General features: G+C 40.0%; 1 protein-coding gene across 7 annotated transcripts in view; it reads left to right on the plus strand.

Annotated features, from left to right (window-relative positions):
* Positions 1 to 94: 94 nt before the first annotated feature.
* The window catches only part of SBF2 (SET binding factor 2), a 469,332-nt gene continuing 443,509 nt past the window's right edge, over positions 95 to 25,917 (plus strand). For all 7 annotated transcript variants that reach the window (XM_081239230.1, XM_081239229.1, XM_081239231.1 and 4 more), the window contains exon 1: positions 95 to 291. In XM_081239230.1, the coding sequence (XP_081095356.1) occupies positions 237 to 291 (55 nt within the window). In that variant the 5' untranslated portion in view covers positions 95 to 236. The remainder of the gene's footprint in view (positions 292 to 25,917) is intronic.

Below are 25,917 nucleotides of genomic sequence, written 5' to 3' on the forward strand. Positions count from 1 at the left end.
GTGGGCTCTCCGCCGGGGGGGTCAGGTCAACCAGCCAGCGCGGGTGGGGGCGGGGGAGGAGCGGACGCTAAGCGCGGCGCAGGCGCAGAGCGCGCCTCGGTTGTCAAACATGGCTGAAGTGCCGCCGCTGCCGCTACTGCTGCTGCAGGGAAAATGCTGAGCCCTCCCGGACCGGGTGGGCGGCGGCGGCGAAGGCGGCAACGGGCACCCGCTTCCCCGGCGTGGCGGCGGCGGCCATGGCCCGGCTGGCCGACTACTTCATCGTAGTAGGCTACGACCACGAGAAGCCAGGTAAGGGTGTGGGACGGGCGCCGCCCCCGGGCCTCCCCGCCCCCGCCTCCCCGGCTGCCGTCCAGTGGGCTCCTCGGGGCCGGGCGTCGCGGCCTGGAGGCGGGGAGGGCCGGGCTGGGCCCCGGCTGAGCGGCGCTCGGCGTCCGGCCTTCTTGGCCCAGCTGAGCCTCGCAGTGGGCGTGAGGGGCCGGCACGAGGGGAGGGGGAGGAGGAGATCGCGTCCTCCGGGCCCGGGGCGGCCAAGCTGGGTCAGCTGGGGCGAGTCTGGGTGCCGCGACCCTCGCTCTGGAGGGGGCTGGGTACCAGGGGCAGCGCCCCGGTGCCGGCGGGATTGGGCCAGGACCGCAGGGCTGGTAGGGCGGGAGCCAACTGTGCTAAGTTCCTCGGGGATAAAGTTCTGCCCAGCATCCTGAGTGAGTAGCGAGTGACGCAGGGGGCTGTCCTCTCCGAAAGGAAGTGCTGAGAGTCCTGTGCTCCCTCACCCCTGAGCTGGTGGGGGCCTGTCTAGTCACCGCGCCTGTGGACGCGTGGTACCGAGGAAGGGGAAAGGATCCTTAAACTTCTAAACATTTCTAGGAAATGCGCCTCGTTCTTTCAGAACAAATGTGACGGTTATTTCAGAATGAGTCTGAACACTATTTTTTTTAACATCTTTATTGGAGTATAATTGCTTTACAGTGTTGTGTTAGTTTCTGCTGTACAACAGAGTGAATCAGCTATACGTATACATATATCCCCATATCCCCTCCCTCTTGAGCCTCCCTCCCACTCTCCCTATCCCACCCCTCTAGGTGGTCACAAAGACCCGAGCTGATCTCCCTGTGCTACGCAGCAGCTTCCCACTAGCTAGCTATTTTACATTTGGTAGTGTATGTTTGTTAATGCTACTCTCTCACTTCGTCCCAACTCCGCCCCCCCCCAAGTCCTGAACACTGTCTTTTAGGTAAGGACCGTTAGCAGACCTCTGAAGGTGATCTTGTTTCACTTTAATGTGTGTTTTAATTCTTTTCATTTGTCACAAAATTGTCCTCATAAGGAACAATCTGGCAAATGCATTGAATTTTAATTTAATTGAGGGATTTCCACAACTGAAGAGAATTCAGGGTTTATGCACGTTTATTTTTGTATCTGTATTCTTTTGTATTACTGTATAGCTACACATAATGTAATAACTTGAGCTGGGGAAGCACGTCTATTTCAGCATAACTCTGGTCGCACATTTGCAAGGAATTTTAGATCTCAGCTAGACAGTCCCTTCATTTTTCAGAGGAGATGCTGAGATTGTGTTTTGCTGATGGTTGCAGCCATTTGTAGCATCAGAATACCATTGTTCTACCCACTATTGGTCTACTGCCCCTTTCACTATTCCTCTCCTGATAACTTCCTTTAGCGGGGACCTTTTATATTGTTTAGTCCTTCATCACTCTTGACCTGATTGAGGTTAACAAAAGAAGGGCTTGGGCTATATTTAAAGTATTTTCTGGCTCCAAAATTTTATTTGTTATTTCCTAGTAATTTTGCATAGTCTGCTGTCTTTTTCTTATTACCAAGATTAACAATATGGAGGATCACAGTTTGTTTTTAACATTATTTCATTTTTAGCGACATTGGGGTTTTTCCCCCCCTCACCTTTAAAGAAAATTGAAACAATCACAAACTTGCAGAAAACTTGCAAGTACGGTACAAAGAACTCTTTACTCCCTGAACCATTTGAGAGGAAGCTGCTGACCTGATGCCCTCCCTTATCACCCCAGAATGCTTTAGTGTGTATTTTCTACAAACAAGGTTATTCCCCTACATAATCACAGTACAATCATCAAAATCAGGAAATTAACACTGGCATAGTACTCCATCTAGTTCTCAGACTGGTTCAAGTTTTGTTGATTATGCCATTAATCTCTTTACTGGCAAAAGGATCCAGTTCAGAATTATGTATTGCATTTATTTGTCACAGGACCATCTCATCAGAGGTGAGGCAAGCTCTTGGATGGCTTTTGAGCTCAGCTGAGGCATCGTACTGATATTCAAGAGTTTGCTGCTTGCGTACTTATTCTCGATGGCGATGAATTTCGTTTTCATTTACTTTCAGTACATTTTTGGCCATGTGCTGCATGACTTCTTCAATCTGAAACAATTCCTTCGTCTTTTGATTTTCATAACCTTGACCCTAACGAAGATTATAGGGTCGTTATTTTGTAGAATACCTCTCATTTGGGATTATCTGTTCTCTTATGATTAGATACATACAGGTTATGTATTTGGGCAGGAATATCACAGAAGTGGTGCTCATTGCATCCTATCTGGTGTAAAATTTCAGTTTGTCCTATTATTGGTGATTTTCACTTTGATTACTTGATTACTTTGATTATAAGCAATGTCTGCCAGGGTTCTTCACTCTAAAGTTAATATTTAATAGTTAATTAATGAATGGTTTTTGTGAGGACTTCTTTGAAACTATGTGTCTTGTTCCTCATCAAACTTGTATTCCTTTATGCATTTATATCTATGGATACATGGTTTTCTTCATGTTTTTTTGCTGAGTTATATTATTACTGTTTATTTAGTTCAAATTATTCCTCTTTTGGCCAACGAGAGCCCATTCAAGCTGGTTTCCATGTCTTTATGACATGTCCCCACCATTCTTTGCGCATGTCTTTACTTTTTGGTATAAGAAGATGTTCTGGGCTTATCTTGTACTGTCCCTCCTTTAGTTCTGGAATCAGCCATTTCTCTAGGGAGACCTGGATCCTTTTAATGGATAATGGTATTTAGAAGCTAAGATCTCCGTGCTTGTGTGTTTATTGCTGTTGTATTTTTACTGCTCTCAGGCTTTCTTAATGGACCGAGCCGGGGAATATATGTATGTGTACACACACACATATTTATGTCTATGTTTATTTGTTTATCCATATATATTGAAAACTGTGAGTTCCGACCAGTACCACTGATTTCACTCCAACACTCCAGGGTCCAGTCTAGTTTTTTCCTTTTTTATATTTGTAATATTCTTCTCTGACAGTGAGAAATCTGGCTTCCATTATCCTTAATATATTTACTTCTGTGTTCAGTCTCCCTGTATTTAACCAATCTTTCATCTTTGCTACCACCCTCTCCTCTCCTGGATGCCTTCCTCTCTCTGCTGGGCTCAGATTCTTCATTCTTTCTCTCCCAGTCCCCTGTCCCTGTCAGGACCTAACAGCCCATACCAGGATGCCCCAATACAGGGACAGCCTTTTCAACCTGCCCTGGCTTCAGCTCCCCATGTCAGTTTCCCCACTGTGGATATACTTCTCACTCCCCTTAGGTTCTGCTTCCATGTGGAGTACGACGTCGTCCTCATTCCGTGCTCACCTATTGCCCCATGCCAGGCTGCCCCTCTGCTTTGACACCCTCCTTGCAGTGCTTGGCCTCTGACTAAACTCATTTGGCCGTTCCTCCCCACATAGAGTACCTCTTTGGTTCACTTGGGCTCTGACAACCCTCACCCCACCCCAGGGCTATAATGACTACTCTCTATCCCACAGTAGGGAAAGGGAAGATTATTTTTTAAAGTAACAAAATCCAGAAGCTTTTATAAATTGTAGAATCTTGATAACGAGATGTATTCTTTTTTTTTTTTTGACTTTGGATGATTTTTCTTTTTTTCTTTCTTTTTTTTGTACATCTTTATTGGAGTATAATTGCTTTACAATGGTGTGTTAGTTTCTGCTTTATAACAAAGTGAATCAGTTATACATGTACATATATTCCCATATCTCTTCCCTCTTGTGTCTCCCTCCCTCCCACCCTCCCTAGGATAATTTTTCTTTAGTCATGTTTATTGAAGTATAATTTACATGCAATAAAATTCACTTTCTTAACTAAACAGTCCAGTGGGTTTTGACGGATGTATACATAAGTGTAGCCACTACCGCAATCAAGATATAGATAGAGAACACTTCCCTCCAAAAAGCTCTTCTGTGCCCCTTTGCTGTCAGTTCCCTCCCTAGCCTCTGGCAATCACTGATCTATTTTCTGTCCTTGCGCTTTTGTCTTTTCTGGAATGTCTTATAAATGGAATTGTATAGTTTTTTATGTCTGGCTTTTTTCTTTATTTTATTTTATTTTTATTTTTTTTATTTTTTGCTTTATAACAAATTTCATCAGTTATACATATACATATGTTTCCATATCCCCTCCCTTTTTGCGTCTCCCTCCCACCCTCCCTATCCCACCCCTCCAGGCGGTCACAAAGCACCGAGCTGATCTCCCTGTGCTATGCGGCTGCTTCCCACTAGCTATCTACCTTACGTTTGGTAGTGTATATATGTCCATGCCGCTCTTTCACTTTGTCACAGCTTACCCTTCCCCCTCCCCATATCCTCAAGTCCATTCTCTAGTAGGTCTGTGTCTTTATTCCTGTCTTACCCCTATGTTCTTCATGACATTTTTTTTTCTTAAATTCCATATATATGTGTTAGCATACAGTATTTGTCTTTCGCTTTCTGACTTACTTCACTCTGTATGACAGACTCTAGGTCTATCCACCTCATTACAAATAGCTCAATTTCATTTCTTTTTATGGCTGAGTAATATTCCATTGTATATATGTGCCACATCTTCTTTATCCATTCATCCGATGATGGACACTTAGGTTGTTTCCATCTCCGGGCTATTGTAAATAGGGCTGCTATGAACATTTTGGTACATGTCTCTTTTTTTTTTTTTTTTTTTTTTCGGTATGCGGGCCTCTCACTGTTGTGGCCTCTCCCGTTGCGGAGCACAGGCTCCGGATGCGCAGGCTCAGCGGCCATGGCTCACGGGCCCAGCCGCTCCGCGGCATATGGGATCCTCCCGGACCGGGGCACGAACCCGTATCCCCTGCATCGGCAGGCGGACTCTCAACCACTGCGCCACCAGGGAGGCCCCATGTCTCTTTTTGAATTATGGTTTTCTCAGGGTATATGCCTAGTAGTGGGATTGCTGGGTCATATGGTAGTTCTATTTGTAGTTTTTTAAGGAACCTCCATACCGTTCTCCATAGCGGCTGTACCAATTCACATTCCCACCAGCAGTGCAAGAGTGTTCCCTTTTTTCCACACCCTCTCCAGCATTTATTGTTTCTAGATTTCTTGATGATGGCCATTCTGACTGGTGTGAGATGATATCTCATTGTAGTTTTGATTTGCATTTCTCTAATGAGTAAAGATGTTGAGCATCCTTTCATGTGTTTGTTGGCAGTCTGTATATCTTCTGTGGAGAAATGTCTATTTAGGTCTTCTGCCCATTTTTGGATTGGGTTGTTTGTTTTTTTGTTATTGAGCTGCATGAGCTGCTTATAAATTTTGGAGATTAATCCTTTGTCAGTTGCTTCATTGGCAAATATTTTCTCCCATTCTGAGGGTTGTCTTTTGGTCTTGTTTATGGTTTCCTTTGCTGTGCAAAAGCTTTGAAGTTTCATTAGGTCCCATTTGTTTATTTTTGTCTTTATTTCCATTTCTCTAGGAGGTGGGTCAAAAAGGATCTTGCTGTGATTTATGTCATAGACTGTTCTGCCTATGTTTTCCTCTAAGAGTTTGATAGTGTCTGGCCTTACATTTAGGTCTTGAATCCATTTTGAGCTTATTTTTGTGTATGGTGTTAGGGAGTGATCTAATCTCATACTTTTACATGTCCCTATCCAGTTTTCCCAGCACCACTTATTGAAGAGACTGTCCTTTCTCCACTGTACATTCCTGCCTCCTTTATCAGAGATAAGGTGACCATATGTCCGTGTGTTTAACTCTGGGCTTTCTGTCCTGTTCCATTGATCTATCTTTCTGTTTTTGTGCCAGTACCATACTGTCTTGATAACTGTAGCTTTGTAGTATAGTCTGAAGTCAGGGAGCCTGATTCCTCCTCCAGCTCCATTTTTCGTTCTCAAGATTGCTTTGGCTATTCGGGGTTGGCTTTTTTCACTTACAAAAATATGTTTGAGACGTATCCATCTTGTATGTATTGTCAGTTCCTTTTTATTGCTGAATATAATACAATTTGTTTATCCGTTCACCAGTTGGTGGACTTCTGAGTTTCTGGTTTTGGGCTATTATGAACAAAGTTATTCTAAACATTTGCAGACAGATCTTTGTTCATATGGTTTCATTTCTCTTGGGTAGATACTTAGGAGAATTGCTGGGTCATATGATCAGTTTAACTTTATGTGAAACCACCAAACTGTTTTCCAAACTGGCCGTGCCATTTTGCATACTTACCAGCAATGTAAGAGAGTTCCAGTTAGTCTTTTAAATTTTATTTATATTATTTAAAAAAATTTAACCATTCTAGTGGACATGTAGTGGTATCTTATTGTGGTTTCAATTTAAATTTTCCTGGTGGCTAATGATGTTGAGCACCTTTTCATGTGCCTATTGCATTGGAATATTTTTGTAAAGAGGCTGAGCAAATTTTTACCCTTTTTTTATTGGATTGTTTGTTTGGCTTCTTTTTTAAATTTATATATAGTTGATTTACAATGTGTTAGTTTCTGCTATACAGCAAAGTGATTCAGTTATACATATATACTTTCTTTTTTTATATTCTTTTTCATTATGGTTTATCTCCCTGTGCTATACAGTAGAACCTTGTTGTTTATCTATTCTGTATGTAATAGTTTGCATTTGTTGGCTTCTTATTATTGAATTTTTAAGTTCTAGATACAAGTCTTTATCAGGTGTTTTGCAAATATTTTCTTCCAATCTGTGGCTTGCCCTTTCATTTTCTTAACAATAGCTTTTGAAGAGTAGGTGTTTTAATTTGAATCACTTTTTAGGCATTAGAATAGTTTTGTATATCTTGAGTTGTATCCTTTGAGTAGTTCTTTTTATGTAAAACTCTCTGTAAAAAGTTACTGGGAGAGGACTTCCCTGGTGGCGCAGTGGTTAAGAGTCCGCCTGCCAATGCAGGGGACACAGGTTTGAGCCCTGGTCCGGGAATATCCCACATGTCGCAGAGCAACTAAGCCCACGCACCACAACTACTGAGCCTGTGCTCGAGAGCCCGTGAGCCACAACTACTGAAGCCTGCGTGCTTAGAGCCCATGCTCTGCAACAAGAGAAGCCACCGCAATGAGAAGCCCGCGCACTGCAACGAAGAGTAGCCCTTGCTCGCGCAGCTAGAGAAAGCCCGGGCGCAGCAATGAAGACCCCACAGAGCCAAACAAACAAACAAACAAACCAAAAAACCCCACAAAAAACCTTTAATAAGTAAAGAATAAATCTAATTGAGTCTGCAAACCTTTGTTATAAAGCTTTCTTCAGGAGTTAGTATGATTTTGTTACCTACATCTCTCTAAAAGCTAATCATACTATGATAATATGATACTGAAATGTTCTGTGTTTAATTCCAGAATGTTCCTGGAATTATTTGTTCAACATACTAAACTATTTTTGTTCCTAAAGTATCTTTTCAATTAATAATACTTTTTAGTTGATTTTTTTCATATTTCTATTTTAAAGTTGAGTTGAAAGAAAAAAACCTTGTCTTTTGAAAAATTACTTTTACAAACTGGAAAAAATAATACATGCTATTTGAATTATATGCAAAGAAGAGTGCTTGACATATAGTAGATGTTTAATAAAGATGTATTGAATGAATACCCAGTTGCTGAACATATGGAAAATATAAAAACTGTAAGGAAGGTGAGGGATTGGTGTAGTTATGAAAGGGTAACAGGAGGGATTTTGTGGTAGTAGAACTGTTTTGTATCTTGACTGGGTGGTGGATACATAAGCCTACATATGAACTGCATAGAACTAAATACACACAAACACAAATGAGTACAGTAAAACTGGGGGAATCTGAACAAGAAAGTATATTGTATTAATGTCAGTATCCTAGTGTTGATATTGTTCTATAATTTTGTAAGATGTTATCACTGAGGGAAACTGGGTACAGAGAAATGGGATTTCTGTATTTCTTTAATTAATTAATTAATTAATTTTATTTTTGGCTGCGGGTCTTTGTTGCTGCACGTGGGCTTTCTCTAGTTGTGGCGAGCAGGGGCTCCTCTTCATTGTGGTGTGTGGGCTTCTCATTGTGGTGGCTTCTCTTGTTGCGGAGCACTGGCTCTAGGCGTGCGGGCTTCAGTAGTTTTGGCTCGCGGGCTCTAGAGTGCAGGCTCAGTAGTTGTGGCACACGGGCTTAGTTGCTCCGTGGCATGTGGGATCTTCCAGGACCAGGGCTTGAACCTGTGTCCCCTGCATTGGCAGGCGGATTCTTAACCACTGCGCCACCAGGTAAGCCCTGTATTATTTCTTAATAGGTGTCTTAAAATAAAAGTTTAATTTAAAAAAAGCTATAAGGAAGATAAAAGACACCCAGAGTAGCCTTATTTTTTCCCTTAACATCGATGATATAGGGAAAGGTTATTCTATTAAATTCCAGAAAAACATAATCTTCAGTGGCTAAATTATTACATCTTGTGGGTATATTAATAATGGGTATAATAATGACTTCATCATTTACTTTATTATTGGATATTTAACTTGTTTCCAATTTTGTGCTCTTCTGAATACTACAGTAAGTCCCCTACATAAGCATGAGTTCTGTTCTGAGAGCACGTTCGTAAGTCCAGTTTGTTTGTAAGTCAAACAAAGTTAGCCTAGGTACCCAACTAACACAATCGGCTATATAGTACTGTACTGTAATAGGTTTATAATACTTTTCACACAAATAATACATAAAAAACAAACACAAAAAATAAAACATTTTAAATCTTACAGTACAGTACCTTGAAAAAAGTACAGTAGTACACTACAACAGCTGGCATACAGGTGCTGGCATCGAGTGAACAGGCAAGAGGAGTTACTGACTGGAGGAGGGAGAGGAGGTGGGAGATGGTAGAGCTGAAGGATCATCAGCAATAGGAGATGGAGGGCAAGCTGCAATGTCACTCACGTTTGACGTTGATGGCACAGGTTCTGGTTCCTTGCTGGATTCAATTCCATCTACCCTCTTGAAAGAATGATCCAGTGATGTCTGGCTAGTAGCTCTTTTTTTCTCATCATAGATGACACGGCAGCACTGGATTGCATTCTGAACAGCTGCTGCAACCTTCATGTTCCGTTTTACGTTTGGGTCCTGTGCCTCAAAAACTAACAGTGCCTCCTCAAATAAAGAAAATCCCTTTGCCATTTCCTGTGTTGTGAATCTCTTCAGTTCTTCACCTACTTCTTCTTCCCCTTGCCACTCCACTGTCTCAATTATTTTCACTTTTGTTTCCCATCATTACTGCTTGGCATTTCTTAGCAGTACCAGTTACATCACCGCTGCTTCTACCCTTTCTTCCGGGCATCCTGGGCTTGAAATAAAGATACTGTACTACTGTATTCTATACAGTACTGTACAGTAAAGTACACAAACGCACAACCACTCGTAGAAGATGCACGCGCTTGACAATGTACGCCAGACACATGAACTAACTTGCCTGATTGGACATGCGAACGCCTGTTCGTATCTTTGAAAGTTTGTAACTTGAAGGTTCGTATGTAGGGGACTTACTGTACTGTCATGCTGAGGAGTAACATAGCTTGAAAATCACTGATTTTTATGACAGTCTGATTTTGATAATTTGAAATTAAGAGTTTATTTTCCTGACTTTGCTTATGTACTGTGGTACAATAATTAGAAAATTTCATTTGTTTCTAGTAGGTGAAGTTACTTAGCCAACTGTCTTTATTTTTCTTACAGTTTTTACTTTCTCGTACTTTGAGATTTGTGCAAGAAAAATTGTTAATGACCACATGGGTTAATTCCCTTATATGCCTTTACTTTTTTCTTTTTGTTTTCTTTTGCTGTCCGTTAATACATTTAGAATTTCATCCATTTATTTAGATGGTATTTAACCTGGAATGAAGTATTATAATCATTTGAGGTTCTTGCATTCTTTCATATCAACCTGCTTAAGTGTATTAGAGAAAGCATTTGAAATATTTTATTTAAGCAGTATAAGTGAGATAAGGTAAAAGGTAAATTTATGCACAATACCTGAGGTGTCATAGTCTGAGACATTAAAAAAATTGATAATTGTTTATTATTGAACCATTGTAATTCATAGTCAGCCTGGATCCCCTCCCTTCCCCCATTCTATATTGAAGTAGTTGGGATTTCTTGGTTGCTGTTTGTTGCCAGTTGTCAAGAACCATTTGGGATTCATTGATTTGACAGGTATTTATTGCTTTTCAGGCATTGTGCTAATTGCTAGAACAAAAATAAATGAGTAAGGAGTAAGATTCTATCCCTAACTTAGTCATTAATGGAGAGTCTTGAAATAAGTAGTGATAAATGAAGAAGGTGGGTCCACTTTACTGAGGGAGAGAGAAGGCTTCTTATGAAAGGTGATGTTTAAACCACGGTATGCAGGATGAATATGCATTTGCCAGGTAGAAAAAAAGGGTAGGGGAGGCTATGGGTAGAGGAGGCTATAGGCAGAGAGAAAAACATGTAAATGTGTGAAATGGATTGTTCCAGGAATGGAGAGAAGTATAGTGTAAATGGGAATTGAGGTAAGCTTTGATGCTGGAGTAGGTTGGGGTCAGATTGTGAAAAGCTCTGTGTATTAGGCTATGGAATTTATAGCTTTCACTCTGTAGACCGTGGGGTCTGTTGAAAAGTGGGGATTCTTGAAAATCAAGAAACATCTTAGAAATGTGACTCAAATAGCAATGGACTGGAGGGAGAAAGAACAGTGTGAAAAAACTCAGGAGCTTTTACGGTGGGAATAGAAAGGAACATATGGATTCTAGAGAAATTTGAAAGCTCATATTAGCAAAATTTAGTAGTGAGTGGCTGTGAAGGGTAAAGGAGAAAGAGTAGTTGAGGGTAACAGTTTCTAACTTGGGTAAGTGGGTGGGTGATGATGCTGTGAATGCAAATGGAGAATTTAGGGGAAGAAATGAATTTGGATGAGGGAAAGTAATGCTGAGGTTAGTTTTGATATGTTGAATTAAATGTGCCTGCCTATAATCAAGGTAGAGATGTCATTTAAGTGTTCACATATATGGATCAGGAGGTTAGGAGAGAAGTGAAGATTAGAGATATAGTTTGGCAATTACCAGTAGCCAGCTGATTGTCAGAAATAAAGAAAAAAATGAGATTGTTTAGGGAATGTGTATAGAGTGAAAAGAGGAGTGGCCTAAGAATTGAACCCAGGGAAAATTCGATATTTAAGAGGTAGATAGAGAAGTAACAGCCAGGAAACTGGATAGGAGTGGTTAGAGGTATTGCAGGAGAACCAAGATAGAGTGGTATTGTGGAAACGCTGAGTGTAGAGAATTTTGAGGATGAGGAAATGATGAATAAATGTGAAATACTCTGAAGATGTCATGTATAATGAGGACTAAAAATAATATCTTTGGGCTGCTGTAACAAATTATCATAGACTAAGGGGCTTAAACAACAAACATTTATTTCTTACAGTTCTGGAGGCTGGGAAATCCAAGATCAAGGCACAGGCAGGTTCGGATTCAGGGTCTCGTGAGAGGTCGCTTCCTGGCTCATAGATGGCCATCTTTTCACCATATCCTCACTTGGTAGAAGGGGCAAGGAAGCTCTCTGGGGTCTCTTTGATAAGGGCACTAATCCCATTAATGAGAACTCTGTCCTCATGACCTAGTCACCTCCAAATACCATCACTTTGGTCCCACCTCCAAATGCTATCATATTGGGGATTAGGTTTCAACATATGTATTTTGTAGGGGGGGGGAACACAGGCATTCTTTATCTATAACAGATAGATTCATTGACTTGATAATTAGAATGGTGACTTTAGAACATTATAGTTGTAGGGGCCGAAGCCAGTTTGATAAATGCACATCCCAAGTCATATGCTATATAAACCTTATATAGTCCAATTTATTCCGTTTCTTTTTAGAAGTTCACTATGACCTGCAACCCATGGCTTGTGGAAAGAGTCAGAGGTGACTTCAAAATTCCAACCTTGAAGGTCTGGGATACTTGTGAATCCATGACTTAAATAAGAAGATTGAAAATGTTTTTCTTTTAAAATTACTTATTTGTCTTTGTTGGCTTGGAAGATCATGGGTTTTACTTTATAGTTATCCAAATGAAGCCTTCAGAAGATGGACAGGCAGGGGCTGAACACAACGACTTGAGAGTCCTTAGTGTAGATAGAGCTGTGACACTGTGTGAGTGCCCTCAGAAAGTCGGTGTGGAGACAGAAGAACAGAGGACCAAGGACTGATCTTTGGGGAATGCTCTTGCTAAGAGGATGGAAAATAAAAGGAAGCATAGAAGAAAGAGAGAGTTTGAGAAAGTTTAATTTTCCCCAATGGTTGTTCTTCTTCTCGATGTTGACAGAACCCCTGATTTTTTGGCTAGTCATGTAGCCATGCAGGAGAGATTGTTTTCAAGTTACTAACATACAGAGACATGTGAATAAGTTCTGGCCAGTTGGATTAAGTGGAAATGATGCACGCAGTATCCCAAAAAGTATTCTTAAAGGATGAGGGTACGTTTTTCTAGCTTTTTTCTTTCCGGAGACTGGCATTCTGATATAAAGACTGGGAGCTCTAGCAACCATCTTGGACCATGTAGGTAAGGACCCACATCCTAGGGATGTCAGAGCAAAAAGCTGGAAAGAACTTGGGTCCCTAATGGCTTATAGTGGAGTTGTCATAGCTGCCTCTGGATTTTTTTTTTTTTACATGAAAGACTGTAACCTTGTATGTTTAAACCACTATAAATTAGAGTTTTCTGTTGCATATAGCTAATCTTAATCTAGGCACAGAGGTGGAGGAGATCAGTATCCAGAGTCAAAGAAAGTGAGGGAATGTTTCTCAGCATCAGGGGTGGCAGATAGAGGTCAGTGAGATGTGAAATTAGTGAAGATCTTTGTGTTTCATAAAATTTTAGAGTTGAAAGTTAACTGTACAGATCATCTGATTCAATCCAGTTTATGGATGAGGAACCAATGTGCCCATGCCCCCTTACCCCTTCCCTGCATGTTTTTGCCTATGAATGGTTACACAGCTGTTGAGTGGTAAATCCCGGACTATAAGTTTCCTGATGCCTGTACTCCAGTACACCATGCTGTCCTTTGAGAATTTATATCAAGGACAGTCTTACCCCAGAATTGTTTCAGCTGGAATGTTGTGTTGTAAAACGAATAGTAAACTTTAAACAGGAGAAAGGATAGGAAGTGGAGGCAGCAGATTAAGACCATTTGTTTGAGTCACCTGAATTTTGAGAGGTAAGAATATCTGTTGGAAAACTTGGAATGCCTTCTCTTCAGGATAAAAAGACTTTATTTTTTTGTATCCCAGAGTTGTCTGACTGATTAGTGCTTAATAAGACGTGTTTAAATTGAATTGCAAGAAATAGCGTGGTCCATTGAGAGTTTAAAAAAATGTATAGGACAGATTTGAGCATACACGAAGGCAGAAATAAGAATGGAAATCAACAGAATGAGAGCAGTTTATGCTGGAGAGGGTAGGGATAGGTATGGGAAGAAAGTTCCTTAGGACTTGAAGTCTCAAGCACATGTATATAGGATACAAATACATATATATATATCAGTGAGCTCTGAATACTCCCCTCTAAAAAGAATATGCTCTTTGGAAAATAATATTGCCATTTCATTAGTCTTGGAGATATTCTATAATAGTGTCCGTCAGAACATTTCACTGATCAGCTGTGGGCACTTTGTGGGAGGTGACAAGTCACATAGGCATATTATAGAACCAGAGATCTACAAGTAAAATTAGCATGAATGGACAGGGTACTATTGGGAAAAGATAATGGTAAAGTGTGCTAAGAGAGAGGTTTCAGGGTAAGCTTTAAATTTTAGATACAAGTATCTAAAAAATGAATTTCTAAGAAACCTAATCTCTCAAAATAACTTAAAAAAAACTCCAAGTGGTTTTCTTAAAAATTATTTATTTACTTATTTATTGGCTGCGTTGGGTTTTCACTGCTGCGTGTGGGCTTTCTCTAATTGTGGAGAGTGGCGGCTACTCTTCGTTGCGGTGCGCGGGCTTCTCAGGGCGCAGGCTCAGTAGTTGTGGCGCATGGGCTTAGTTGCTCCGCGGCATGTGGGATCTTCCAGGACCAGGGATCAAATCCATGTCCCCTGCATTGGCAGGTGGATTCTTAACCACTGCACCACCAGGGAAGTCCCTCAAAATAACTTTTTGAGCAGCAATTTTATTTCCCAGTTGTAGGTTAATTTATATATTGTAGGTTGTACCCAATATGATGATAATTTTCATTAAAAACTATTATAACGGTGAAGCCATTGACTAAATCATTGTATTGGTAGACTAGTATTACTTTTTTTTTTTTTAATTAATTAATTATTTATTTATTTATCTATGGCTGCGTTGGGTCTTCATTGCTGCCCGTGGGCTTTCTTTAGTTGCGGTGAGCAGGGGCTACTCTTCTTTGTGGTGCATGGGCTTCTCATTGCAGTGGCTTCTCTTTTTGCGGAGCACAGGCTCTAGGTGCCTGGGCTTCAGTAGTTGTGGCCTGTAGTCTCAGTAGTTGTGGCTCGTGGACTCTAGAGCGCAGGCGCAGTAGTTGTGGCACACGGGCTTAATTGCTGCGCGGCATGTGGGATCTCCCTGGACCAGGGCTTGAACCCGTGTGCCCTGCATTGGCAGGCGGATTCTTAACCACTGCGCCACCAGGGAAGTCCCCCCACTAGTATTTCTTAATTTTTTAAAAAAATTTATTTTTATTTATTTATTTTTGGCTGTGTTGGGTCTTTTTTGCTGCACGCAGGCTTCCTCTAGTTGTGGTGATCAGGGTCTACTCTTCGTTGAGGTGTGTGTGCTTCTTATTGCAGTAGCTTCTCTTGTTGTGGAGCATGGGCTCTAGGTGCGTGGGCTTCAGTAGTTGTGACACACGGACTCAGTAGTTGTGGCTCACGGGCTCTAGACCGCAGGCTCAGTAGTTGTTGTGCATGGGCTTAGTTGCTCCGTGGCATGTGTGATCTTCCCGGACCAGGGCTTGAACCCGTGTCCCCTGCATTGGCAGGCAGATTCTTAACTGTGCCACCAGGGAAGTCCCATTCCACTAGTATTCTTTCTTTCTTTTTTTTTTTTTATGGGCAGGGGTCTTTCATTTATTTATTTATTTTATTTTTTTTTGCTGTACGTGGGCCTCTCACTGCTGTGACCTCTCCCGTTGCGGAGCACAGGCTCCGGACCCACAGGCTCAGAGGCCATGGACCACGGGCCCAGCCGCTCCGCGGCATGTGGGATCCTCCCGGACCGGGGCACAAACCCGTGTCCCCTGTACCATCAGGCGGACTCTTAACCACTGCGCCAGCAGGGAAGCCCTCCACTAGTATTCTTAATTTTAAAGATTTGCTATTGTCAAAGCTGAGATCATTAAATATCACAAGATTTAATGTCCTGTTTTTTTTTTTGTTGTTGTTGTTGTACGCGGGCCTCTCACTGTTGGGGCCTCTACCGTTGCAGAGCACAGGCTTTGGACGCGCAGGCTCGGCGGCCACGGCTCACGGGCCCAGCCGCTCCGCAGCATGTGGGATCTTCCCGGACCGGGGCACGAACCCATGTCCCCTGCATCGGCAGGCGGACTCTCAACCACTGCGCCACCAGGGAAGCCCTAATGTCCTGTTTTTAATTATTGCTGACTTTGAGTAATGATTTGGGTTATGCAGTTGTTCATAAAGTAAATGCTATTCATTTAAAGTTCTCATTTCTGTAAGCTACACTGAAGGAAAATATAACTTTTATAATTTCATAATTATTTTACTTTCCCTTATACATATCAATGTCTTCATCGTAGAATTTTTCAGAAGAAATTTTTTAGTTATATCTGTAAGTTTTCCATTGTTTACTGAACAGAATGAATGAAAAATTTTGCCTGTGGAAATATTTCATAGAATTGTTGCTTAAGTGTAAATGGTTTTCAAAGAGGCTAGATTTTTAAAACTGTATGTACAGTTCTACAGATACTGATTTTTCTGGAGTATAGAGCAAAAAGATTAAGAAAGGAAAAAAGCTTGTGTTTTAAGGGAGCATTAACACTATTATAGGGAAGTCCCAGAGAAATAGTCCTCACTCTCTAAAATGTCTTAACGACAGTACGATTTATTGTGTAATAGCTACAGGTTAGCGCTCCAACACTGTGTTAGTTTCCTAGGGCTGCCATAACAAATTATCACAGACATTTATTTTCTCACAGTTCTGGAGGCTAGAAGTCTGAAATCTAGGTGCTGGAAGGGCAGTGTCCCATGAAGACTAGAGAAGAATCCTTCCTTGCTTCTTCCAGCTTCTGGTGGTCCTAGGCTTGCTCTATTTGTGGCAGCATAACTCTGATCTCTGCCTCATCTTCCCATGGCCTTCTTTCCTGTGTCTCTGTGTCCAAATATGCTTTCTCTTATAAAGACACTAATCATTGGATTTAGGGCCCACCTTAAATCCAGGATGATTTCATCTCAAGATCCTTAACTAATTAATACTACAAAGACCCTATATCCAAATAAAGTCACATTCTGGGGTTCTGGTGGATGTGAATTTTGTGGGATACTATTCAGCCAACTACAAACACAGTGGTTCATGCAAGTTTTGTAATGCTAGGTGTTTGTAAATATTAGGAAATTTATCTGGACAGAATGCTAAATCTAAGACTTAATTTTTGGAAAATAATTTTGTGATAGAGTATACATTCAAAGGCCAAATGTATTTTAAGAAAATCATTCCCACAACATTACAAGTTAAAATATTTTAATGACCGAGGGCTTACAATGACCAACATCCAGCTGGGTGCCTGGAACCTTCTGAATGTATGGCGGGGGCAGGGGAAGAGAGGCTTGATGCATCTGGGACCTGAACTACATTTGTGGTCTCCTTGGCAACATGCTCTATCTAATGGAATTAAACAGAAATACTTGAGTCTCCCACTTGAAAAAAAAAAACACAAAAAACAAATAAACCAGCATTTGCTCTAAATACTTGGGTGAATAACAAAAAATTCAGAATTTCTTGGAATATATATTATATATATATTTATATAGCTTTGCACGTAGCTTTTAGAATGGTTTAGATTTATATATGTTCTTTGTTCTAACTTTTACTAGCACCATCTATTCTCTCCATATTATTATGTTAGTAAAGTCTACAGATAACTTTCTTTGGCTGTGTCACATAGCTTACATTTATTTCTTTAGGCATTTGCTTCACATGCAGAGACTTATCTTCATTTTATCCGTTTAAAAAAATTAGAGTGTTTCCACAAACATTATCTCAATAACTCTTCTTGGTAACACAGTGAATTACCCTGTGGAGTCTATCAAAGTTAAATAATTAGCCCACTTTCACACAGATCATAAATAGAATTAAATAGGATTAAATGGGACTTGAACTTGATTTTCTGACTTTACATCAATTTTTTTTAAAAAAATAAAGAGTCTAAATCAAAACTTTTATTTATAAATACATTGTAGGGGCTGGGGGTGAAGAAGAGTGAGGGAAAGGAATAGGGAAGGGATTTTTAGGTGAGGGGACAGTAATGCAAAGGCACTGAAGTGATAAACCATGAATAGGTCTTTGATTTGGCTGAAATATGGGGACCAGAAGAGGAGAACTGATAAGTAATAGTATCAGAACCTGAGAAGGAGTGCTGATAGGTAATAAATGAAGATTATATTAGAGTAGCCAAGACAGTTTCCCGCCCCCCCGCCCCAGCTATTTTTGAGGCTTGTCACTTTTCATTGCATTGTTTTCTTGTCCTTCTGCACTTAATCTCTGGAGTTGAAATTCTTGATGCTTTGGAAATCAAAATTTAAAAACCTGTTGCACAAGAAGGTTTAAAAATGTTTCCATAGAACTTTGGCAGTCAGGAAGGTAAACTTGCTTTTGAAAATATTTTTCTGTTGCAAAGTATGGTTGCTATTTTTTGGTATAACAGGTAAGTCTGGACTCCTAATTACGATGAGAAACATTTTCCCCTTAACTTATCAGCAGTGTCCTTCGTGGAGAGTTAAGTGTTAAACTATGCAAAGTGATCACTGTAAAAGATCATTAGCTATAATCTCAGAAAAAAATTGCTTCTTTTCAAGCTTCTTAAATTTAATGCTTTATCTGGTTATAACTATGACCAAAAGTTGAAGAGGATTTTCAAGTTTTGAAACCTAAACATGTTGTAATCTATAGTATTATGAATACCACATAAGTTCAGAGACAACAGTGAAATATCATATTGTTTTACATGCTCTTCTAAGAAGAAGAGTGTGTGCTTGCTGTAAGAAGCCACTTAGTGGACCTTCACAGGTACGTATAAGTAAAAATAGATAGAGCCTACAGAATTTTATTTTATGTTAAAATATTATTTTGGAATAGTGAATTGTTAAAGTGTTATACGTTCCCCAAGAAGCAATTTTTGTTTTACCCCTTCTAGCATATTGGTGTTTTGTTTTGTTTAAGATTCTTTTGCAGCCTTGCAACTGAGGAGGATTGGGAAACCTGTTTTTTTATGAAAGACTGTTCATCCATAGAATAAAAGTTAAGGAGAAGTCACATAAGTGAAAGTAATTTTGGTCTGTAAGGTGTATATTTGGACTTAGAAATTAAGAGCACGAAATTAAAACAATGTTTAAAACATCCCACAAATAACTTAAAATATTTTAGTTTTACATTGCGTAAATAGGATATCACAGAAGATGGGTGTCATACCTACCAAGTTGTCCCAGAGAATTAGGTTCCTGAGGAGTAAAATATTTCTTTCTGGTCTTGGAATCAGGGTTATGACACTAAATTCTTTTTTTTATTTTTTATTTTTTTGCGGTACGCGGGCCTCTCACCGTTGTGGCCTCTCCCGTTGCGGAGCACAGGCTCCGGACGCGCAGGCTCAGCGGCCATGGCTCACGGGCCCAGCCGCTCCGCGGCATGTGGGATCTTCCCGGACCGGGGCACAAACCCGTGTCCCCTGCATCGGCAGGCGGACTCTCAACCACTGCGCCACCAGGGAAGCCCGACACTAAATTCTTTTAAAGCAATGTTGTGCTTTCACAACTATAAGCACAAATGCGGTAACACAATTGCTTGCTTTTTTTTTTTTTTTTTTTTTTGTGGTACGTGGGCCTCTCACTGTTGTGGTCTTTCCCGCTGCGGAGCACAGGCTCCGGATGCGCAGGCCCAGCGGCCATGGCTTACAGGCCTAGCCGCTCCGCGGAACGTGGGATCTTCCCGGACCGGGGCACGAACTTGTGTCCCCTGCATCGGCAGGCGGACTCTCAACCACTGCGCCACCAGGGAAGCCCTCAATTGCTTGCTTTTATAGGAAGCAGGTTAATTGCCTTTGATTTCAGACTGGTGGTTTGGTTTCCTTTCTCTACAGTCTGTGCATCCTGTTTTACTCACATCTTGACTTTACCTACTTGTTAGACCAACTTTCTGACTGATCTTTTCTGCTTGGCTCTTGAATTACTCTTCTGTTCAGGTGATTGGAAACTCTGCTCATCTATTTTTCTACCCAGTTTTGACTCATACTGTCATGGTTTGGTGCATCAGTATATTCCTGCTTTGACCTGTCTATTGCTAATCTGTTTTATATTTTACTTATTGTAGTAACCTACTTGTTACAAATATTTCAAACAGTACAGAAAGTTGCTGACTCTTGACCGTAGTACCTATCTCTTCAGACCTTGTCGCAGTTAATTTGGCAGCTAATTTGGTTCTGTGTACTTATACAGAAACTTTCTAGTTCTCTTAATAAAGTGAAAACTCCAGTCTTCCAGGGTTGTCAATGGAAGGAAAGCCATCACATGGGAAGGGTTAGTTTGACCTCAGAGCCCCAATAGAGCCCCAATTCTTCCATTTTTCTAGTGTTCTCATAGAACATCACTATTTTCTTCACATTCTGCCTCAAATAACTCCCTCTCCACCCAGTCATTTCCCCTTTGTTTGCTAAGACACAGCTTAAACAAGGCTGGATTATTGAAAAAAGACTTTTCTAAAGGCTAAAAACAAAACAAAAGGGTAACAAAGCCAGAGAGTAACTTTTAAGTCAGTTATCTGGTTTGCAAAGTATAGTTTATTCCTTTTCCGTCTGTGGTCTCCTAAAGGGAAAACTGTCCTGCCTACTTTCTGGCCTCCTTTCATGTGATGGAGGTCATCTTTCCTATTAACATGTCTCCTTAAGTCTAGGCCCTAGGTGGGGGCCAATCAGACAGTCTATTCCTGCCAGGTTTATATAGGGTCCACTTTCCTGGTTCTAGTTTTCTATCCCAAGGATCTGTCTCAGGACTGGGATTCAGGAGATATTCCATTCCTTACCCATTGGCCTATAGCACCAACTGGTCTGCTGTATTAGAATTCAGTGCAAGAAAAGGAGCTATACACCAACAGAAGTGTGGGAATAGGACATCTTTGTGTTTGTACCTGTTTTCCATCCATGGTCCCAGCACTGAAAAAACTTTGATGTTATCTAGAAATATGGTCATAACATTCATGATTCAAATCAAAGCACAGCTAAACAAGCATCATATTTTCTGTTACTTTTAAAAGAAAAATAAGTTTTGTAGAACTATGTGTTCATATTTATTTTTAATTGATGATTTGTAATCTTTCCTGTTTGATTTCAGTCTGAACAAATAATGATACCATTTTTATTACTCAGTAAGCATGAATGTTAGTTGAAGCAGTTTTTAAAAGACAATACCTTAAGTCCAAAAACATCTAGATTCTGGACTGATTTAATTTTGTACAGTTAATTTAATGATTTCTGAAAGCTGTCCCTATTGTTTTCTTTTTCTTCTCCAGTATAATGGAACTGTCTTCTTCTACTAATGATTAAACAGAATAATTAGTTAACAAAGCATCTAATTAAGAAAAACCAAACAAAACGGTATAACTCATCTTTTCTTCTATGTACATATTACATAGAGACTTACAAGGGATTGTTTATTTTTAATGGATAATTTAAAAGAAATAGTATGGTGAAATCACCATGTTTGCCAAGAGTTATTTGTACTTGTGGGTCATGAGGTTTGAAACTATTGAAGAAATTGTTGAAAGACTTAAGGAAATAATGTGAGTAGCTGATAATTGGCAAATAGATAAGCCTCAGCTATAGTGAACTACTTGCCATTGTCCTAAGGAATCAAGATTGTTCTTGACTTTGCAGTTGATAGTCCTTTATTGTTATCTGTCTTTGTCTTTTCAATTATAGCCATCCTAGTGGGTGTGAAGTGGTATATTGCTGATATTTTAATTTAAGATATATTTCCAGAGATTTTTGTGTGCATCCATATGCATCTATATCTATCATTAGTTTTATTTTACTTCTTATAAAATAAGTTCATAACATCTGTTCATTTATGCAGTATGTGTTTTTAAAATTTAACTGTATATTAGTGGCAGCTTTCCATATTCTAAAATATGTGTGTGTGTGTATATATATATAGTAGCATTAATTTTTATTAACTAAAGTGTTTTATCATTTTAACATATAATTTAATGTACATGTAATTATAAATGTGATGAATTTGTCTAGCTGAATCTTTGCATTCATCTTTTTTTTTCTTTTTGCGGTATGCGGGCCTCTCACTGTTGTGGCCTCTCCCGTTGCGGAGCACAGGCTCCGGATGCGCAGGCCCAGCGGCCATGGCTCACGGGCCCAGCCGCTCCGCGGCATATGGGATCCTCCCAGACCGGGGCACGAACCCGTATCCCGTGCATCGGCAGGCGGACTCTCAACCACTGCGCCACCAGGGAGGCCCTCATCTTTAATTTAGTGTGATAAGTAGTTAAAGAGAGAGGCAGTAAAGTTAAGTAGTGAAAAGCATGGGATGGAGTCAGATGATCTGGGTTTGATAACTGGTTTTGCTTCTTACTAGTTCTGACTTTAGACAAATTATTTAATTTTTCTGTGTCTGAGTTTCTGTATCTATAAATTGGGATGATAATAAATAGTAGTATCTACCTCACAGAGTTGCTGTGAAGATTAAATGAGTTTATTCTTGTCATTTATTTATGTTTGGTACAGAATAATTACATAAATTTTAATTCCTTGAAGTGCAATTGCTGGTCAAAGGATATGTACATTTATATGAACATATGTTAATTTTCTGCGTAGCATACTTGCTTTGGGAATCATATTCTATTCCCTGTGGTTCCAGGGAAAGTGTCCTTGTTACTCCCACCCTGTACCTTAAGCTGGGCCATTTAGAGTCATTCATGGGTCTTTTCTTTTGGAAGGAAAAGAAAAGTCTCTTTTTTTCTACTGGGATGACTAAGGTAGGATAATGTAACTAAGTTGGGGCTGTCAATGTCTGTTTTCTCTACAGTATATAGAGAGTATGTCTGAATATTGAAGAGAGGCAAAGATAGCCAAAAACTGAAGAGACAAAACTTTGGCAACATCATTTAAACTTCTGGTTCCAGCCATTCCTGAAAGCCAAAAGAACATTTTTAAAAGTAGTTTTGAGGTATATTGCTCAATTGTCTTCCAGAAAGATTACATCAGTGTATACTCCCATTTTCTTCAGGGGAATTTTTTTTTTTAGTTAATTTATTTGTTATTGGCTCGTGGGATCTTAGTTCCCCCGACCAGGGATTGAACCTGGGCCCTCAGCAGTGAAAGTGTGGAGTCCTAACCCCTGGACTGCCAGAGAACTCCCTTCCTACAGGGGAATTTTAATTAGAAAAAAAAAAATCCATTTAACAAAAGTTATTGCTTAAGCAACAACAGGAAACTGCGTAGTTTCATGAAGGCGAGAATGCTAAGGGACAGGATCAGGGAGATCAGACCTTACACCTAATTCAAATTCTGTCTCTGAAACATAATAAAGTATTACTTGTCTTTGGCCTTTATGATAACCTAAAAATATTTAAAACCAGGAATCTGAGTTTTGGAGATTCCAAGGTCTTCTCTTTTGTATTTGCCTGATTTATTCAGACCGAAAGAGTTCCTTGAGGGCTTGGTGCAAATAAATCCCAGTATTCTATGAGTAGAAAAGTCTTTGAAACTGGAAAAAAGTCTTTTCAGCAGACATACTTTTATTATTTTAGTAGACTACTTTATCTAATGGGAGCTGAACACTTATTTACTATTTATTTATCGGGTGGACAGATTTGTAGGGCTTTCTTTTTCAGTGATTTCCCTAATAGATTGAGTTAGGAGAAAGAATTTGTATCTTCCTTGGAAAGGCCCATTTCCACGGATGAGACCATTCTGTAGATGACTTCTTTTCCCTTGAGTGTTGTAGCTCTTTGTGTGTACTTTACTAATTTAAAAGATCAGCTAGTGCCATGATTTGAAGAAAAGTTAATTTGTTCAGAAATTTGACATCTAAAGTTATTTTTTTCCATCAAGCAAATATTCAATTGTTATAGTTTATTTAAATATAAGATTTGAAAACTTGAAATTGAAGATTCTTATTTAAAGAAAATAACTAGTTTTGGGACAAGTTTTTAAGTAAAAAAAAAATCTGTTTACAGTTAATGACATCTGCTTGTAGGTAAAAATATGTCTTTTTTTTTTCCAGCTTAATCTGAGTCGTTACGTTTAGAAAGAGACATCAAGTGTCAGAACAAACTTGCAGTGGAAGGTAGTAGTTGGGACTGGAGTGAATTTTACAAATGCTTTATATAATTATCCCACACAGTTGTATGGAATTTGAAAATAATGTTACTTGTTTTTCTTTTGAGACAGATATTTTACCAAATAATTTTAGCCTGAGTAAACCAAAATCCACACAGGATTAGATTAATAAAACTCTTTTTTTTTTTTTAAGGAGGAAAGAAATGAGAGGGGACAACAATAAAGATTCATTTGGGATAGTTAATAACTGAAGGTTTTTGAAATTACAAGTTAGAACATTTAGGGAAAAGATGGACTTGACTCTTCTCTTTAAAAGAAAAGTTAGTAGCCTTTTATAAGTGGAGTACCAAGTGGCTTCCTTTTAGCCATTCAGTCAAGTGTCTGTTGAGTGATTGGAGAGTGGGTGAGGGATGTTGGCTTTGTTCTCAAGGAATTTATTTAATTTGCTAGACTTGATCAATCTCATTAGCAGAGAAATGGAAAATTCTTCTTTTGAAAGGCTGACATCTATACCAGTATGAAATGTAATGACCAGGTAGTTTTGGACAGGTATATGGCATCAAGAAGATACTAGTAGGGGTATGTAGGTATGGACTAGAAGGTGGAACTGCTTACAGGGAAAAAAAAAAAATCCACCTAGATGTCTCATAGGAACTGGAAATTCAACATGTTCAAGTAAACATGTTCCTCTTCCAGACCTTTTCCTCTTGGTCATTTGCCCAAGTCAGAAACTTGTCACACTTTTCCCTTCTTCCTCACTTTCACTTTACAGTGTTTTATTTTTCTTCTTAAATTTTTCTCACATTTCTCATTTTTTGGTCTGTTCCCACAGTTAATGCCATCATTCAGGCCCTCCTTTCAGTTAAATTCTTCTCCAGCTAGTTCCATACTGCTACTAGAGTAATTTTTTTCAAAAAAAATGTTTATGTCACTCTGTGTTTAACCTTTCAGTAGTTTGCCAGTGGCTTCAAATTTATACCCAGGATGCCTCAAGGTATCTAAGCAGTGGCAGTGGCAGAGGAAACCTGCATTACCTGTACAGTGCATTCACGGTGTCTTACATGACAGGGATGTTTCTTCTCTACCATGGTGAGTGGTGTTTCCTAGTCGTTTACAGCCTCAGTGCTCTGTCCTTGGCTGAAAGGTCTCTGTCCAAATAGTGTCCTTTCCTGCTCTGTACCTTTGCAGTGAAGCTCTGCATGAGACAGTATAACTCATTGGTTGGTCACAGTTGAGCATAAATTTCATTCATTCATTCATTCGCACCGGGTCTTAGTTGTGGCATGTGGGATCTTCGTTGCGGGAGGCTCAATCTTTTTTTAGTTGCAGCATGCGAGATCTTTAGTTGTGGCATGTGAACTCTTAGTTGTGGCATGTGGGATCTAGTTCCCCGACCAGGGATCGAACCTGGGCCCCCTACACTGGGAGCATGGAGTCTTAGCCCCTGGACCACCAGGGAAGTCCTGAAGAGAAATTCTTGGGTCAGACAACCTGAGTTTGAATTTCTGCTTAATCATCTACTGGAGTGTGACTGGACAAATCATGTAATTTACCAGTGAGCTCAGTTTATCCTCTGTAAACTTGGGTTAATAGTAATAGTAGTACCTGATTCATAAGATTGTTAGGATTAAATGAGCCTATAAAGAGGATCTTCTGCCCAGAAGAAACAGCATTCAAAAATGGCACCTGGGCTTCCCTGGTGGCACAGTGGTTGAGAGTCCGCCTGTCGATGCATGGGACACGGGTTCGTGCCCTGGCCTGGGAAGATCCCACATGCCGTGGAGTGGCTAGGCCCATGAGCCATGGCCACTGAGCCTGCGCGTCCAGAGCCTGTGCTCCGCAACGGGAGAGGCCACAACAGTGAGAGGCCCACATACCGCAAAAAAAAAAAAAAAAAAAGGCACCGATTATTTTTACATGTATGTATATATGTTCTTAATACACAAATATAATATTTAGGCATGTATCACAAAATTTCAGTGGGGTATGGTTTTTTATTGAGTTCCCTGAATGTTTTCATATTAATTAGCAGGAGATACAGAAATTTTAACATATTTAAAAAAGAGATACCTTGTGTTGATT

Source organism: Mesoplodon bidens (assembly GCF_964165515.1).
Source record: "Mesoplodon bidens genome assembly, chromosome: 7".
In the NCBI taxonomy this organism is placed as follows: Eukaryota; Metazoa; Chordata; class Mammalia; order Artiodactyla; family Ziphiidae; genus Mesoplodon; species Mesoplodon bidens.